The sequence below is a fragment of the Heliangelus exortis genome, chromosome 2 (assembly GCF_036169615.1).
Source record: "Heliangelus exortis chromosome 2, bHelExo1.hap1, whole genome shotgun sequence".
NCBI lineage: Eukaryota > Metazoa > Chordata > Aves > Apodiformes > Trochilidae > Heliangelus > Heliangelus exortis.
Window position 1 is genome coordinate 145,532,066 of NC_092423.1, and position 15,553 is coordinate 145,547,618.

The following is a 15,553-nucleotide window of genomic DNA, read 5'->3' on the forward strand; positions in this document are numbered from 1 at the left end:
TTTGCTGAACATAGTTTATTTATGATGAGACTCTTGTAATTCAATGTGAAATTTAGAACTGATCACCAAGTCATACGAAATGCTGGAGGATGTGAACCCAGAACGCTAACCCAGGATTTCCACCTACTTCAACAAACTTCATATTTTTTTCCCCTAAAAACCCACATTTGAGTTAATTGTTAGTATAATTCTTGAAGGAGTTTAAGGAAGAATTTGAAAACACAAGTGTATGGGCTTGGGATGTCAAGATGAATTGTGTTCAGTGGCAGGCTCTCTCTTCCTAAGATACTGTTGAGCAAGAAAAAAAGGTCTCTGAATTCTCTGATTGTCAAAGAAATTTTTCAGAGAATAATCTGGAGAAGAAGGCAGTATTACTTATCTGCCTCATAGGATTCTTGCAAATAGAGGACAATATCAAACATTTCCTCTCTGAATCTCATGTCAAAGGTTAAGTGCAGTAAATTGCTGCAGTTGTACAGGAGTGGAACTAAAGAAGTCTTTACTATAGAACTAACTTGCACTTTCACACTACATGAATTTGCAGCTTTTCAGTATTGCTGGAATGTCCTTTATCCCACAGAGACTTTGCTATTCATCCTGAAACATGTTTAGTTCTAATTACATATTTTCTCAAAAACAGTCCTTGTTCATGCCATTTCTGGAGCAAAGAAAAACTGCAGAAGTGGAGGGGGCTGGAAAAAAAATAAGGAAAAGAAGAAGAGATTCCTTAAACCAAAATAAAAACTCCACTGAGACCAGTCCTACGAGTTTCACATGGTCCTTTGAAAGGCTGTGGTTGAGCAGGAAGAAGAGAGGCTGTTTAGTCGTTCTCTTGCTGTTAATGCAAAAACCTGGTTAGGTAAAAGCATTAAAAGGGAAAAGTTGTGCATTCCTTAGAATAACTAAATATGCCTGGAAGAGAAAAGCTTTCAATATAGGAAGTGGGCAGAGAAGAAACATCACCAGGAGAGAGGCATGGGCAGGAGGTAGAATATGCCCATACCTCAAAAGCAGCAAATAGAAGGTGGATGGGTTCAGACTGTTCAGAGCATTGGGAAGTGAGGCCACTGGAGACCTCACAAGGAGGAGGGGATTTGTTATGAAATGAGCTGTAAACCCAGAAAACTCCTTGCCAAAGATGATGGGTGTGCAAGAAGTTTGTGTGGGCTCAAAGTAGACTGGACTGATACCTGGAAGAGAGATCCTGGGATTATCTCCTAAGTACAAGCTCCAACAACAACCTACAGCAGCAAGCTACGACAAGCTACATCAGGTTAAGGTCTCCCCTGAATCATAAATACTCAGAAACAGGCAAAGACTTAGAGGATAGTATTAAATGTTTTATCCCTGCTCTTATTTTTCCTTAGGCTGCTTTTTATGGTCCTAATTAGAGGGAAAATACTGAACAGATGGTTCAAGATAACCCTTGATCCAGTGTGGCTCTTCTTCCAGAGACTGCCAACCAGGGCTAATAAGGGATGAAAAGAAACTACTCCAGAGGGTGCCATGTGCAGTGTACTTCTGTCCCAGAAGCTACTAAGAGATTACTGGGGTAACAAGAAGTCTCAAATAAAGGACCCCATTGCCAGTACAGAGCTGTGTTTACAAACCAATTTTCATTTGTTGTCTCCCACTCTGAGCTTTCTGGGGCTTAAAATTGTTAGCTCCCTGGTTCCTGTGGTAATACAAGATGGTTTTGAGGCTCTGAGCTCCACTGAGAATTTTGAGGGTGAGGAATTTTCAATTTGAGGAAAATGTATAGACAAATTCATCTTTATGTTCCAGTCTTTACCCTCAGGGTTCATACCACAAGCCAGTGCTACAAGAATGGTGTTTTTAGGCACCATTTCCAGCAGGTTAAACCCTCCTGATTTTTTTGCCAGACGTGGATCCTGGAGATACCAATTAGTTCAGCCATAATCACAGTGTGCAATTAATTCTGCCCTGGCAACACCAGAGCTTTGTTTGGCTTCAGTATTTGAAGACTTAAGACCTCTCTGGCTGCAGATACAAGTGCAGGACAGGTTTCCATAGCTGTGGTGGTTGATTTCTTTCTGGTATGTATTAAATGTAATAGCTTAGCCTATTATTGTAATAGTTCCCCAGCTGTGGGATCAAGCCAGGACCTGTTTCTTAGATGCCTACAGGAGACTGCTGACAAGTGTGTTCAGAATATATACAAGCAACTCTATCAAGGGAACAGTTTGTACCTTGGAGTATCCTATTCAAGAAAATACCCATCACCTCTAGTAAGCTGGGCTTGCAGGGAATTCCTCTGGAGAAAAACTGTTATCTGGAGTCCCTCAGGTCTTCATTTCTTCTCCAAGGCTGGCAGTGAACAGCAGTACTGTCACATGGAGAAGTTTTCAGTGGGAATAATTTTGAGCCAGTTTGCCTAAGGAGCTCTTTGCAATCCATGCCAGAGACTAATGACTGCAATTGACCCCACAGATGTGAGGGAATCAGTCTTTGCTGACTTCTGAATGATCCTGTAGCTCAACAGCTCCAGCTCTGACAGTGTCAACCTAATGTTACATCTGTAGCCACCCTCACATTATCAAGGGGTTTAGAATAAAAATATTCAAGGTTTTCTCCAAAGAATTTGTGTATTTTGCCAATGTATGATACACACAATGTTCACAGACAAAAAAGAAAAGAGAAAAAAAAAAAAAAAGGTGCAGATTGGTTACTAAAATCTTCAGTAAGAAAGTCAATAGCAAAATCTGAAATGTATCACTGCTTTCTTCAGTGGTTAGAGGGAGCAGAGGAGGACTTGTACAACTTAAAAACATAATGAAGTTTGAAAAATAATTAGAAAATATCCTATGTATTGTTCTCTTGAGAAGAGGAAGGTAATTTTGGCTTAAGCTGTTTCTACCAGTCTGAAATGCAAACTGTTTCCAGTGGCAATCTACCTACTTCAAATAAAGCCAAGTCTAGTTTTCCTTTATAATGTCAGTCCATTGTTATTCTTTCTTTGTGAAGAAGCACCTGAAGGTCTGGCATGAACACAATGACATCCAAAAGAGTCCAAGTGCTTTATCCAAGTGCATATCCAAAGTGCTTTGAATATGAAAACAGGGTGAGGAACTGAGATCTGCACAAAACATCTGCCTAATGGCTTTGCTCAACACAGCATCCACATGTACACATACCCAGGGCATCATATGGCTTCTTTCATGATCTTTTCTAAGTTTGTTCAATCAGATCATCTGAATTCTTCTAGGAAACTGAAAAAATATCCTGCTTTATATGACTGTGTGAGAATGTGTCAGAACTGTGCAGAACTGGTGTCAGCCTGTACAGTACAAACAATGGTTCAAAAACCTGAAGAAAAGTAACCTTAACGTTTCAGAGAGAAACAGGCTAGACATACAAAGCATCAGTTCATCATGATTCCAAGCAGCAACACCATCTAATAAGGAAAGAGATACAGAAATGGAAAAAAAACAAGCAGGATCACCAGATGTCACTTTCTGGAAGGGAAAGTTGGCTTTTCATAGAGATTAGCTCAAAAGGGGTTACAGATAAGCTCTGCCTATCAGTCCCAGGAAACTCATCCCAGGTGTACAATCCCTGGCACCACCAAGCATTAGAAGAGGTAACCAAGGGCATGAGCAAAGAGCTTGAACCTCACAATTTAAAAAAAAAAAAAAAAAAAAAAAAAAAATAGGAATAATGGATAGTTTAGGTTTATTTGCTCTGGGAACAAATCACAGTTACTCATCCAGTTACTTATCCAGTTACTCAGTCTGGATAAGGTCTGCTTTACATATAAAAAACAAACTTTGCAAACCAGACATAGAATGGTGCTGGTAATGGGGTGTGGATGTTTAGAAACAGCTGAAGTGCAGCTTTATTTTATGTCTGAAAACTACGCAGCAGCAATCACTCTGGCAGATATTTAGACTTTGTGAGCTGATTTTTTTCCCCTGTTCTTTCTGTGAATGTACAGACCCAACACAAAGGGACAACCTCCTCACAGCCAGCAGCAGTGTAGAGAACAAAAAGGAATTCTCCTTTTATCTAGATCAAAAGATGATGTCTGGGCTGATCTGAAATACCCCTCCTACAAGTTGAAGGGTGTAGATATCCTCTAGTTGACATAGTTGCCCAGGGAACACACATTGTGAGCTACTGAAGTTGGTTATTAGGGGATTAAAACTGACATTTTCTTGCTGTCACTTTAGAATTTGCATGCCACTGAGGCCCACTCTGCATTTGAGAAGTAGGGTTAAGGACATCTGCATAGGACACAGAAAGAAAAGCCATGGTTAGCTCTCAGACAGAAAGAGAGGACCAATACTGGTGGGATACTTGTGTCATTTCCCCTTCCCAGTGACTACCTTGTCCCTTAACTGTGGCCTGGATGAAGTTCTCTGCACAGCAGCCAAGTAGGGAAATGGAAGTTAATGTTTTCCCACAGATTCTGAGGCACATTTCCCAAACTGCAAGAGGAGCTGTAGCCTTCCACTACCAGCAGAGGATCACCCAGGGCACTTCAGGACTGACCACAGCATGGCACATGCCCCACCAAATACTTCCAGCCTGGGTGTGTTTCTGCCTTAAGGAGCTCTTACTGGAGCCCTGGTCTCTGACAGTCCCTAAATATTTGTCCTGAGTCTGAAGCAGCAAGTGGCTCTGGCATTAAAGATACCTGGTTTACTCATCACCAGGTTTGTGCAAGGCTAGAGAGTCACCATAGCCACAAGGAATATCACAGAATCAAGTCCAACCATTAACCTAACTCTACTGAGTCCACTGCTAAACCATGTCTCTAAGAATATATACATGGCTTTTAAACACCTTCAGAAGTAGTAATTCAGCTAGTATCTGGGGCAGTGTCTTCCAGTGTTTGATAACCTTTTCAGTGAAGTTTTGCTAATACCCAACCTAATACGTATATATAGAGTCTAAAATAAAAGGCTTTTTTGTTGTTGTTTGCTTTTGTTGAGGTTTTTTGTTTTTTTTTTTTTGCAATGTTTTTTTTTGCTGTTGTTTTTGCTTTCAAGCCATGACAAAGAATCTGGAACAAATGCACATTTCATAAGCACCTGGAAGATAACAAGTCACAGCAGCAGCTGCTTCATGTAGCAGCAAGGACAAGTAGCCCATGTGGATTTGTCAAGAATAAATTGTGTTGGACTGATCTAATCTCCACTTTTAGCAATGTAACAGACTTTGAGAAGAAAGGAAAGGTAGCTGTCACTAATCTGACTGTTAAGGTTTTCAAAATGGTTGCATGTGAAACTCACAAGCAAGCCACAGCAGCAAGGTCCAGATGATCGATTGGCTGCAAAACTGGTTTGATAACGTATCAGAAAGGTTATCAGTGGGGCTTTGTCAGTGTGGAAGGATGTAGAAAGTGGAGTTCTGCCAAGTCTGGTCTGGATCCAATCCTGGCATGTGGTTTCATTAATTAATTAAATGATAGGAAAGACAGTATGGTTATTAAATTTTCAGATGGTGTAAAGCTTGGAGGCATTGTGAGCACAGGAAGACATGGTTTGAATTCAGAATGATTTTGAACAACTGTGTAAACTGTCTGGGCTGGGAAGGGGAAAGCAGAAAATCAGAAGGGACAAGTGCAAGGTTACAGGCTTCAGTTTATACAAATACACCAATACCAAAATTTGCCAATAGCAGCTCTATAGCAAAGTGTGGTATCACAGGAGATGACAAGATACATTGCTTGTGAAAAATGAGAAACCATCACCACACAAGAGTGAAAAACCAGGGTTATAACTGTCAAATTGGGCAATAGTCTTCTCTTTGGCAATTTTGCATGGGACTGATAAGTAGCTGCTTAGTAGTGGTTCTGAGGAGAAAAGCACGACCAGACATGTAGAAAACATGGCCAAAGCAGAAAGACTGACAGGTTCAGTGCTTGTTTAACAATTATCACAAAAAGCTCTTCAACAAGATTCATGTAGGTGAAAGGGTTGTTGCAAACAGGAAAAGAATAATCTGTTTTATAAGTCTCTGAGGAATGGGTTAAAAAAAAAAAACAGTTTGCATTGCAGGAAGAAGTTTCAGTTTGAACTTTTCAACAGTGAGACTTGCAAAGTAGAGGAAAGATTTCTTTTTAGACCCAGCTTTGTGCCAGTGGAATGACCCCAGCTGAACCAGTACCTTTGATGTGAGAGTCACTCCATCCTCCTGAATACAAATCCTCATAAAATCTGAGAATCAAATCACCTTTTGGGATTCTCAGCAGTGGTGGGCTCCAGGCTGGCTCTGTCAGACACCTAAGTCTGGAAATACCCAGTGGGTTTCAGTACAAAACTCAGTGTGGGCTATTCCATCTGAGCTTTGCTCGTGGTATCAGTCTTTCAATAGAATGGTTTTGGTTGGAAGGGACCTTTAAAATCACCTAGTTCCAACCAAGACAGATTCCAGCCTGAAATCCCCACTTCATGCAAAGCAGCAGCTGAAGTGTTGGACCTGATGAAAGCAGCTCCACAAGAGATGATGGTCTTCCAGGTAGAAGAAATCCACAATGTCTTTTCCCAGAAGTTCCCCTCTTACTCTTGCTGCCTGAACTGTTCAAGGGAAGTTTGTTTGTATAGCACTGAGAGTGGCAACACATTTTACATTTTCCCTAAAGTGGCAGAAAATAAAAAGTTTCTTGACAACTGCTGAATCTTTATTAAACATAAGGAATCCATGGCTTGGATGTTGTATTTATTAAAGCACTATTTACTGTCTGTCTCTTGGTTCATGGACAGTACACTCTGGGGAGTTAAAAACCTTTCTTTGTATGGATTAGAGTGATCTTCATTAGATATGCTACTTAGGCTTTCATTGCAATTTGATGTGCTGAATGAAATGGCACTTGCTCATGAATAATTGTTTTGTTTCTCTTATGGTACTGTGTCCCAAATGTAGGGAAACATCTTCAGTGGAATCTGATGCCTCTGACAGTGACTGATTGTATGCAATCAATTATAATTAAGCTCATCGATCCCATGAATTCATTTCAGACCTGAACCTCTTGCACTGACTCAGTGTTGCTTCACCACAAAATCATCATTTCTGAGGTTGCTCTGTCAAGTTCTGAGATGAGGCTACAGAGCACAGAGGAAGACAGAAAGACTCTGGGGACTGTCCAGCTCATAGGAAAAAGGCCTCACTCTGTGATGATGGCCTTTTGGCTGGGTAACCTTCCAGACTAAGGAACATATAGAAAACATCTGGGAACAGATCCCAAAAAACTACATGTTCAGAAGGTGGCATTTTACTTCCAGGTGTCAAATATGTTTGTAATGTAGGTAGGACACTAGGTGCTGTGTCTTATTTTCTGGTGGTCTGCAAAGTTGTGTTTCCTTTGATGTCTGCTGATTTGTAATATTGTAATATTTGTAAAATTTTAATTGGTTGATTGATCAACCACAAGACTTTTTGAAGGCTTGGATAACTGGAGTGGGAATCACTCTAACTTATTTAAAGATTAGTCTGATGTTTGAGCCTGGAACTCTGGTGCTGACACCAAAAGGCTTGAGAACAGCAACTGCCACTTCATTCTTGTTCTGCCAACTCAGAAACTCCACCAGCACATGAGAGCCAAGTGATCAGCACTCCTGGCTTGACCACTTGGTGGGTAAGGACTTGACTGGATGGTCACACTGAAAGAGTAGTGGCCAGTGGCTTGATGTCCAAAGGGAGACTGGGATTGGTGCTGTTCAACATCCTTGTCAGACACATGGGCAGTGGAATTGAGCAAACTCTCAGCAAGTTTGCTGAAAACACCAAGGTGTGTGGTACAGACAACAATCTGGAGGAAAGGGAGGCCACCCAGAGGTACCCTGTGCCTTGTGTTAGTGCAGGGATGTCTTGCAAGTAGGGGGGGTCACAGGGGTGGCTCCTGTAAGAAGCTCCTGGAAGTCCCCCCAGTTTCAGTTCTGGTCCCACCTCTGTCCCAGACCGAGCAGATATGGGAAGCTGGATGTGCCTCTGTGAGTAACATATTCAAGGAAAGGAAAACCCTTTCTTGCCTGAAGCCCCTAAAGCACCAAAGGTGGGCAGACGTGAAGCTGCAGCCTATAAGGGATCATTGAGAGAGGGGCAGATGTGGATCTGCAGCCATGTAGGACCCCGTGCCAGAGGAAGTGACTGTTCCCACAGCAACTGTGACTCTGTGGGCAGCCCGGATGAGCAGTTCCTGAGGGACTGCACCTCCTGGGAGGGATTCATGTCCCAGGGGTTCCTGAAGGACTCTCCCATGAGAGGGACCCCGTGTTGGAGCAGGGAAGAATGTGAGGAGTCTTCATCCTGCGGAGGAAGAAGCAGCAGAAACACCGTGTGGGGAACTGACCCTGAACCCCCCCTGCCCGTCCTCTGTGCAGCAGGGAAGGCAGCAGGGAAGGGATCCGGGCCTGGGGAGAAGGGGTGGTAGGGGGAAGATAATATCTGGTTATGTTTTCTCTTTCTCCTTGTAGAATAAATTAGTCTTTTTCCTTCCCAAGTTGAACCTGTCTGTTTTTTGCCTGTTACCACAACTGGGGAATCCAAATGGTTCTTGTCTGGATTAAGGAGCCTTTAGATAGATTTTCTCCTCCCTGTGCCACAGTGGGGCTGGGGGGTGAGTGAGCAGAACCATGGTTGGTACCAGCTGGGCAGGCTTAGGTGGGCTCATGCCAGCCTCATGACGTTCAGCAAGGCCAAGTGCAAGGTCCTGCATCTAGGCTGGGGCAGTCCCAAGCACAAATGCAGGCTGGGCAGAGAATGGATGAAGAACAGCCTTGAGGAGAAGGGCTTGGGGGTGTTGGTTGGTGAGAAGATCAACGGGAAGCAGCAATGTGTGCTTGCAGCCCAGAGAGCAAACTGTGTCCTGGGCTGCATCAAAAGAAGTGTGGTCAGAAGGTCAAAGGAGGTGATTCTCCCTCTCTACTCCGCTTCCCAGTTCTGGAGCCCTCAACACAGGAAGAATATGGAGCTGTTGGAGAAAGTCCAGAGGACCATGAAGATGATCAGAGGGCTGGAGCACCACTGCTATGAAGACAGGTTGAGAGAGTTGGGCTTGTTCATCCTGGAGATGAGAAGGCTCCAAGGGGACCTTATAGAAGCCTTCCAGTATCTGAAGGAGTACAGGAAAACTGAGGAGGGATTTTTTACAAGGGCATGGAGTGACAGAACAAAGGGGGAACAGTTTCACGCTGGGAGAGAGGAGATTTAGGTTAGACATTCTTTAGAAGAAATTCTCTATTTTGAGGGTGGTGAGACACTTGCAAAAGTTGTACAGAGAAGTTGGTGATGCCCCATCCCTGGAATTGTTCAAGGCCTGGTTGGATGGGGCCTGGAGCAACCTGGTCTAGTGGGAAGTGTCCTTGCCCATGTGGAGGGACTTGGAACAGATCCTTAAGGTCCCTTCCAACCCAAACCCTTCTGTAATGTTGTGATTGATGACTTTCAATTTTAAGCATTGCTCATGACCATTGAAAACTAAAAAGCGGATGTTTAGGCAGAGGCAGTTAGAGAGAGAGTATGTAAATACTGGGATCTAATCTTTTAGACTTAAGGCAGTCACATATTGTAGCTGTATACTTTTAAAGACAGAAGGAGCCTTTGTAATTTTCACTTTGCTTAAAGCAAGGTGGACTGTTACAGTCATACCTTCAGGTGAGCTAGACAGTGAATTTTACCAACTTAAAGTGCTGGAAAATCTGTGATATCCTCAGGTGAACTCTCTAGCATTGAAAATACACAGCTTATCTGTATTCAGAACTTGTCTGGCTTGAGCTATCAGCCTGTGAAGTGTTATGAATTTGTATATCATATTAAAGAGCCCTCTGCCCTTATATATATTATTCTCCTGAATTTTTGTTTGGACCTTTTTTCACTGCTTTTACTTTTGATTACGGTTCTGCTGCAAAACCTCAAACCCTCCAAATGAAATTCCAGAAAACAATTCTGCTGTCCTATGCCAGTCTGTCTGCAGTGCAGTATGGGGTGAAAGGAAATGCAGGAACAACTCCCATTAGTGCTGCATGTCAGCTTTAACAGTTACCTCCTCTCCATTACCCCCCTTACACCCCCAAGTATGAATTATATCCAGGTATCTTCAGCAGGGGACCATATCCTATCAGTTTGCCATTCCCTGAATATTAATGCTCCAAGTTTTAATGAGCACAGCAAAAGAGAGTGCTTGGTAACAACACAGATAGTACAACAAACAGGGTAAGCAGTGGAGACTAGATTTTAATGCCATCTTAATGAAAACACCAAGATGTAGGTATTGTTGTATGTAAATATACCACTAACTCTGATGCCAGAATACTGCAACACATAAGCACTGTTGGGGTTTCCACTTTGGAAAGTGTGATTTTGGAACCAGCCAGAACAGAGGGAGACAAAGAGGTGACAGACAGCATGGGGTCAGGACTGAATTTTTTCTAGCTGAATTACATATTCAGTCTGCTCTGATGGTCCAAGTACCATCATTTGCTTAAATTTCTCAGAATTTTTCTTGATCCCAACAGTCTGGAGCATTGCAGCAGGAGTATTGGCATTATTTATTAAAGATTACATTTCCTTGCATGCATTAACCCCCTTTTTAGACCCATTCACTCCCAGGAATGACAAGTATATTATTAACAGAAAACATCAGACTTCAGAAGTTATGTCTGTGGTTTTTAAGAGCAGACTTTTTAAACTGAGTGTGTGAAACGTGGTCAGACAAAACTAAAAGTGAAAGCTGTGAGATGCTATAAACTCCCCCAACAAGCCAAAGCCAGCTTGGCTTTCAGAAGTCCCTGATCAAGAAGCAGAAGGGAAAGGAAGCCAAAACTGTAAATGAATCTTCCAGCCTAAACCCTGTGAAATGCAGAAGCAAAACAGCGAGGTAGGATCTGAAGAGTTTGACATGGGACATGAGAAATTGTCCCTCTTACCACTTGCTTAATGTGATTCCCAGGAAGGATTCAGTGTGTTAGGCACAAAACTCTAAAACAAAGATCACAGACACTTCATTCCAGCACGTCTTAAATCAGGGGATTTTTACTTGTGCCCCACTGCTAGTACTGTCTGTGTACTTATGTCAGGATGACTGCACATGTAAAGTGGGGCAGGAGGAATAGGGAAATAAGACAGCAGACCTGTTTGAGGGTAAAGGATGGATCTATGGCACAAACAGGCACAAATCCAAGCCCTTCAATGTCTTTTATTTTGCCACTTTGATACACCCTCTGTCTGACTTAGTGTCAGCATCAGAAGCTACCACACATACTGCATCATCATGCTGAAAATCTCCTCTGAAAAATAACCATGCGAAGGACTTGAAGCTGATTGTGCAGCTCCTTCATCTCTGATTCCTTATACTGCCTGAGAGAGCACAAAGTGAGCAAGGCACCATTGTCTCTTTACTCTTTCTTTCCTGTGTTACACATCTTAAAATCAGAAAACAGAACAAACTGGTGGGATGTTATTGCATACCCATCATTGCCAGGGATTGATCTACCACTATATGTGACACACTATATGTGACACACTGCTCCTAACCTGAATGGTTTCTGTACCTTCTAAAAAGGGCTGGCTGGTTGGAAAGCTCCACAGAGGTCAAGGGCAGACTTGGGAGCAGGGCAATGTAAAAATCTGTTTATGCTAAGAATATCTGGAGTTGTGCTTTTGTCACCCAGTAAAACTTCAGCATCAGTTCAGATGTCTTATTCCCCTTGGGCTGATCTTTGTAACAAAGAAAAGAAAATAACTGAACAAGAGACTTAATGGTCTGTGTCTCAGTGCCTCAAGTCTTTTCTCTCTCCTCTTCTCTGGAAACCCTGGAGGAACATGTTCAGCTCCCAGAAGGCCTGACTCAGCCCTTCTTCTTTCCATGAAAGGCAGAAAGCTGCAGTTTTCTGTATGTTGACCAGAGGAGAAATAGGAAACAAAGGAGACAAGAGGGCAAAGAAAAGCATTTACAATGGAATGAGAGGCTTTTGATGAGAGAAAAATGAAACACAAATAGTATCAGAGGGAGCAGCCAAAGACAAAACACAAAGAGCAAAGCTACAGAGAGAAGGAAGGAAAATACTGATGAGAGGTTAGGGGGAACAGAGAGCAAAACAAAACAGAAGGGAGTCTCAGCAATTCCGTAATGTAACATTGATGAAGCCTTTTATGATTATAGACAGAGATTCTCAGAAATGTCGCCTTGCAGGAATTATGCAAATAAAATACTCATATTTTAATATCTCTTAACACTTTCCCAGCCTTGGTAAAAGTCAAAACCTTTTTGCTATTGCTGCATGCTTTAAATGTGGCAACCGTGCAGCAGTATTACCAAGGCCTGCTCATCTACTCCAGGTCCATGATTCCCCCAGAGACTGAAACAGCCCTGAAATTACTCTTAAGAAGAAACTGGGCAAGAAATACACCATGTCCTGCTGAAGCAATGGAGATATTGCTTGCATGGAACCTTGTAGAAAGGGAAGCCTGAACTGATTCTGCCTTTGTGCTAGATAATGGAAAATAATGAAATAATGTGCTAGATAATGGAAAATAATGAGATTCTAGGCTATCTGAAGCAAAGCCAAATCCACAAGGCAATATGGCTTTAAGCACTTGCAGAAATCTCAGCCTGCACCTGCTCCAACTCCAGACTCCAGCATCAACCCCATGTGCAAACAAACAGAATGCATCATTGCTATTTACATACCACCTGTTGTTCACCTGACTCTATCCTCTCAGAGTAGCTGTTGCTCATTTTTTCACACTGGATGTTTTTCTGCAATATTTCCTGAGATATGTGCATGCAATTACAAATAACAAAAAGATTATAGCTGTCCTTGAGTGAATTTTTGGAAAGGATAAAGCACTGTTCAATCCTAAAGTTAAAAAAATAATAATAAAAAAAGACTGTCAGAGGAGTAATCACCTTGCAGCAGAGAGAAAGGTTTTGAGCTCCAGTGATTTCACCAGATTTTTCCATCTGAAACTCATTTTGCTTGTTCAGTTGATTTGCATGAAATAAATCCACCTGTCACTTCGAGAGGGCTGACACTGGTTGTTTATTCTCTCTGAGTCCTATGGAATGACAAGAAATAGTCCCGTATCTCTCTGGGGCCTCTGCTGCAGACTTCAGGGGGAGGACTTTCCAGTGGATTCCCTTCAAAGTTGCATGAACAGTAATTGTATCCCCAGTCCAGGTTCACCAGCTCCCCAAAACTTGCTGGAAGGGACTGTAGACGGTTGTTTCCCAACCAAAGGGTGCAGAGGTTCCTCAAAAGACAGACATCCTCAGGAAGGCTCTCCAGTGAGTTGAAGACCAACAGCAATGTTTCCAGTTTCTCCAGATGCCGGATGCTGGAGGGGATTGTGCATATTTTGTTGTCACTCACATCTAGGAAGGTGAGGCTCCTCAGCTGGCAGAGGGCTGGAGGCACTTCGGTGAGGCTGTTGTTGGCAAGGTGGAGGCTGTGGAGCTTTTGAAGTGCTCCCATTTCTGGGGGCAGCGAGCTCAGGCTGTTATTGCTCAGTGTGAGCCTCTCCAAGTGACTCAAAGTGCCAATTTCAGCAGGGATTTTCTTCAAGTTGTTGGAGTCCACGTAGAGGCAGGTTAGGTTCTGGAGGTGGCTGATCTCTCGGGGGAGCAGCTCCAGCTGGTACTTCAGACAACTCTCTCGTTCTGGGCTCATCTCCAGGACCTGCAGCTGGTCTAAGCCAAAGACCTCTGGAGGAACAGACACCAGTTCTCTGCCTGAGATCTTGAGTTTTTTCTTCCCTTCATACTTGGGATCTTTTTCTTTAAGGTACCTCCAGAGTCGATCAGAGGCACATCTGAAGGAGGTGGCTGTGTCCATTGACCCACCAGAACCGGGGCTGGATGAACTGAGGGGATCAATGACAATTTGTTGTATGTTCCACAGACAACCTCTGAAATTCTTGGTGGATTGAGGCCCTCTGTCAGCTGTCCTTTGTGCCAGGCACGTTACCAACACACTGGCAGAGTGTTTGGGTTGCTGAGATACCTCCCACTGAGCAAACACTTGGTGGTTCTCACCTAACAAGGTGTTTCCCTTCCAGCTCTGCTGCCTACACAACCCCAGCTCCCAGACTCTGAGGTGGCCTCACATGATTGCAGCTGACAAACTGGTGGCAAATCCCTGTCAGTGCTGAAAGTGAAACAGCAGCCTCATGCCTGTGCTTTTTGCCAGACTGACTGAAATCTTTTTTTTGTGTGTGTAGCTCTCTCCTTCTGGGAACAGCCAGGGTGCTGTTGTCTGAGGAACTCACAGTGGTTGGGATTGCAATGGAAACAGCAATGCTGGGTAGACAAAACACATGATAAGTGGGAGAAGATAAAGTACTTGGTAAACAAGGACAGAAGAAGACAGACTCATCATAGCTGGTGGCCTGGGATCTGGGAACCATGAACAGGTCCTGCTCTCAGGTCAGGCTGTGTCTTTAACATTCAGCAAACACAATAGTCAGTTCTGAAATCTGAAAGTCCTTCTCCCTCTTGCTGAGCTTATGAACCCTTGCACCACAGAGATATAGTCTTCATTTGCACTAGACTTGCTCTGGCATATTTAAAAGCAAATTTTTATTCCTTACTGGCACACAAATGTAGGGCAGGTGAAAAATGGCAGGTTTATCCCTAACCCCTCAGCACAGCATGTGGTGTAGAGAGCACATCATTTTCCTGGAAGGAGAAAATAGAGGGTTTGAAATCTTAAGCTGAGAGAGTCCACCTTTTTTACTTCATCCTCCAATCCTCACGGCTTTCAGATGAAAAATGCTTAGGACAACTATTTTAAATGCTTTTCAAAGAGAGTGGTCTCCACAGCTTCCCAGATGCTGCTAAAGGTAGAAAAAAATGCTTTAGAGGTATGATTTATGCAGGTCTACCAGGTCAGGTCTTGTGAAAGGAGAACACATCAGCTTTGCTTTCCCACCCTGCTCAGTTCTCATCTCCTCAGCCCAGGATTGTGCTGAGTTTGCAGGGAGCTTGTGTCCCAGTGCCAGAGGTGTGCGTGACTGCACAAATGGGTGGCAAAAGCTGGGAGGCCTCTACCTAGGAGATTCTGACAAGAGAACTATCAGCATCCAGACTTACCCTTTGGCATCTTCTTTTTAATTAGATTTCACCTGAAAGACAAACTTTTCAGTCTGTTACATACCAGCTGTTACCTTGACTTTGATTCAGAGTGCAATTACCATAACAGTATTGAAATCAATCCCTGAATTTCCTCCAGATTAATTTTGAGCATCTGTAAGAGAAAACTGTATCACTCGATCACTCTCCCAGTACCCAGAAGTGTTGTGAGGCTTCTTAGGCCTTATAAGCTTCTGGGGTCCTGGTGGCTGGAGACTGAGCTTCCTGAGAGGGTCTGCAGAAGTTATTGACCTGAGGCCATCACAGGTGAGTACCTAACAGCATGAGCAGATCCTGGATACACTGGAAGGGGTTACTCCTATTCTTTAATGACAGTGGGATCTGAAGGCTATTCTAGCTTCATCAAGAATAGGTGGATATTTTACATGAAATAGATTCAGCAGAACTGAATAAAGTTTAACAGTTATTCATAAGTAAGAATGAGTACAATGACTTAAGGAT

At 43.0% G+C, this 15,553-nt stretch overlaps 1 protein-coding gene across 1 annotated transcript; it reads right to left on the minus strand.

The window, feature by feature from the left end:
* Positions 1-12,495: 12,495 nt before the first annotated feature.
* Positions 12,496-14,210, minus strand: LOC139793790 (leucine-rich repeat-containing protein 30-like). Its single transcript, XM_071738702.1, has one exon. The coding sequence runs from the start codon at positions 13,794-13,796 to the stop codon at positions 13,005-13,007; it is 792 nt and encodes a 263-aa protein (XP_071594803.1). The 5' UTR covers positions 13,797-14,210; the 3' UTR covers positions 12,496-13,004.
* Between the last annotated feature and the right edge of the window lie 1,343 nt (positions 14,211-15,553).

Bases quoted from the DNA above. Each gene is read 5' to 3' on its own strand.
- LOC139793790 (XM_071738702.1), bottom strand. From the start codon at position 13,796: ATGGACACAGCCACCTCCTTCAGATGTGCCTCTGATCGACTCTGGAGG.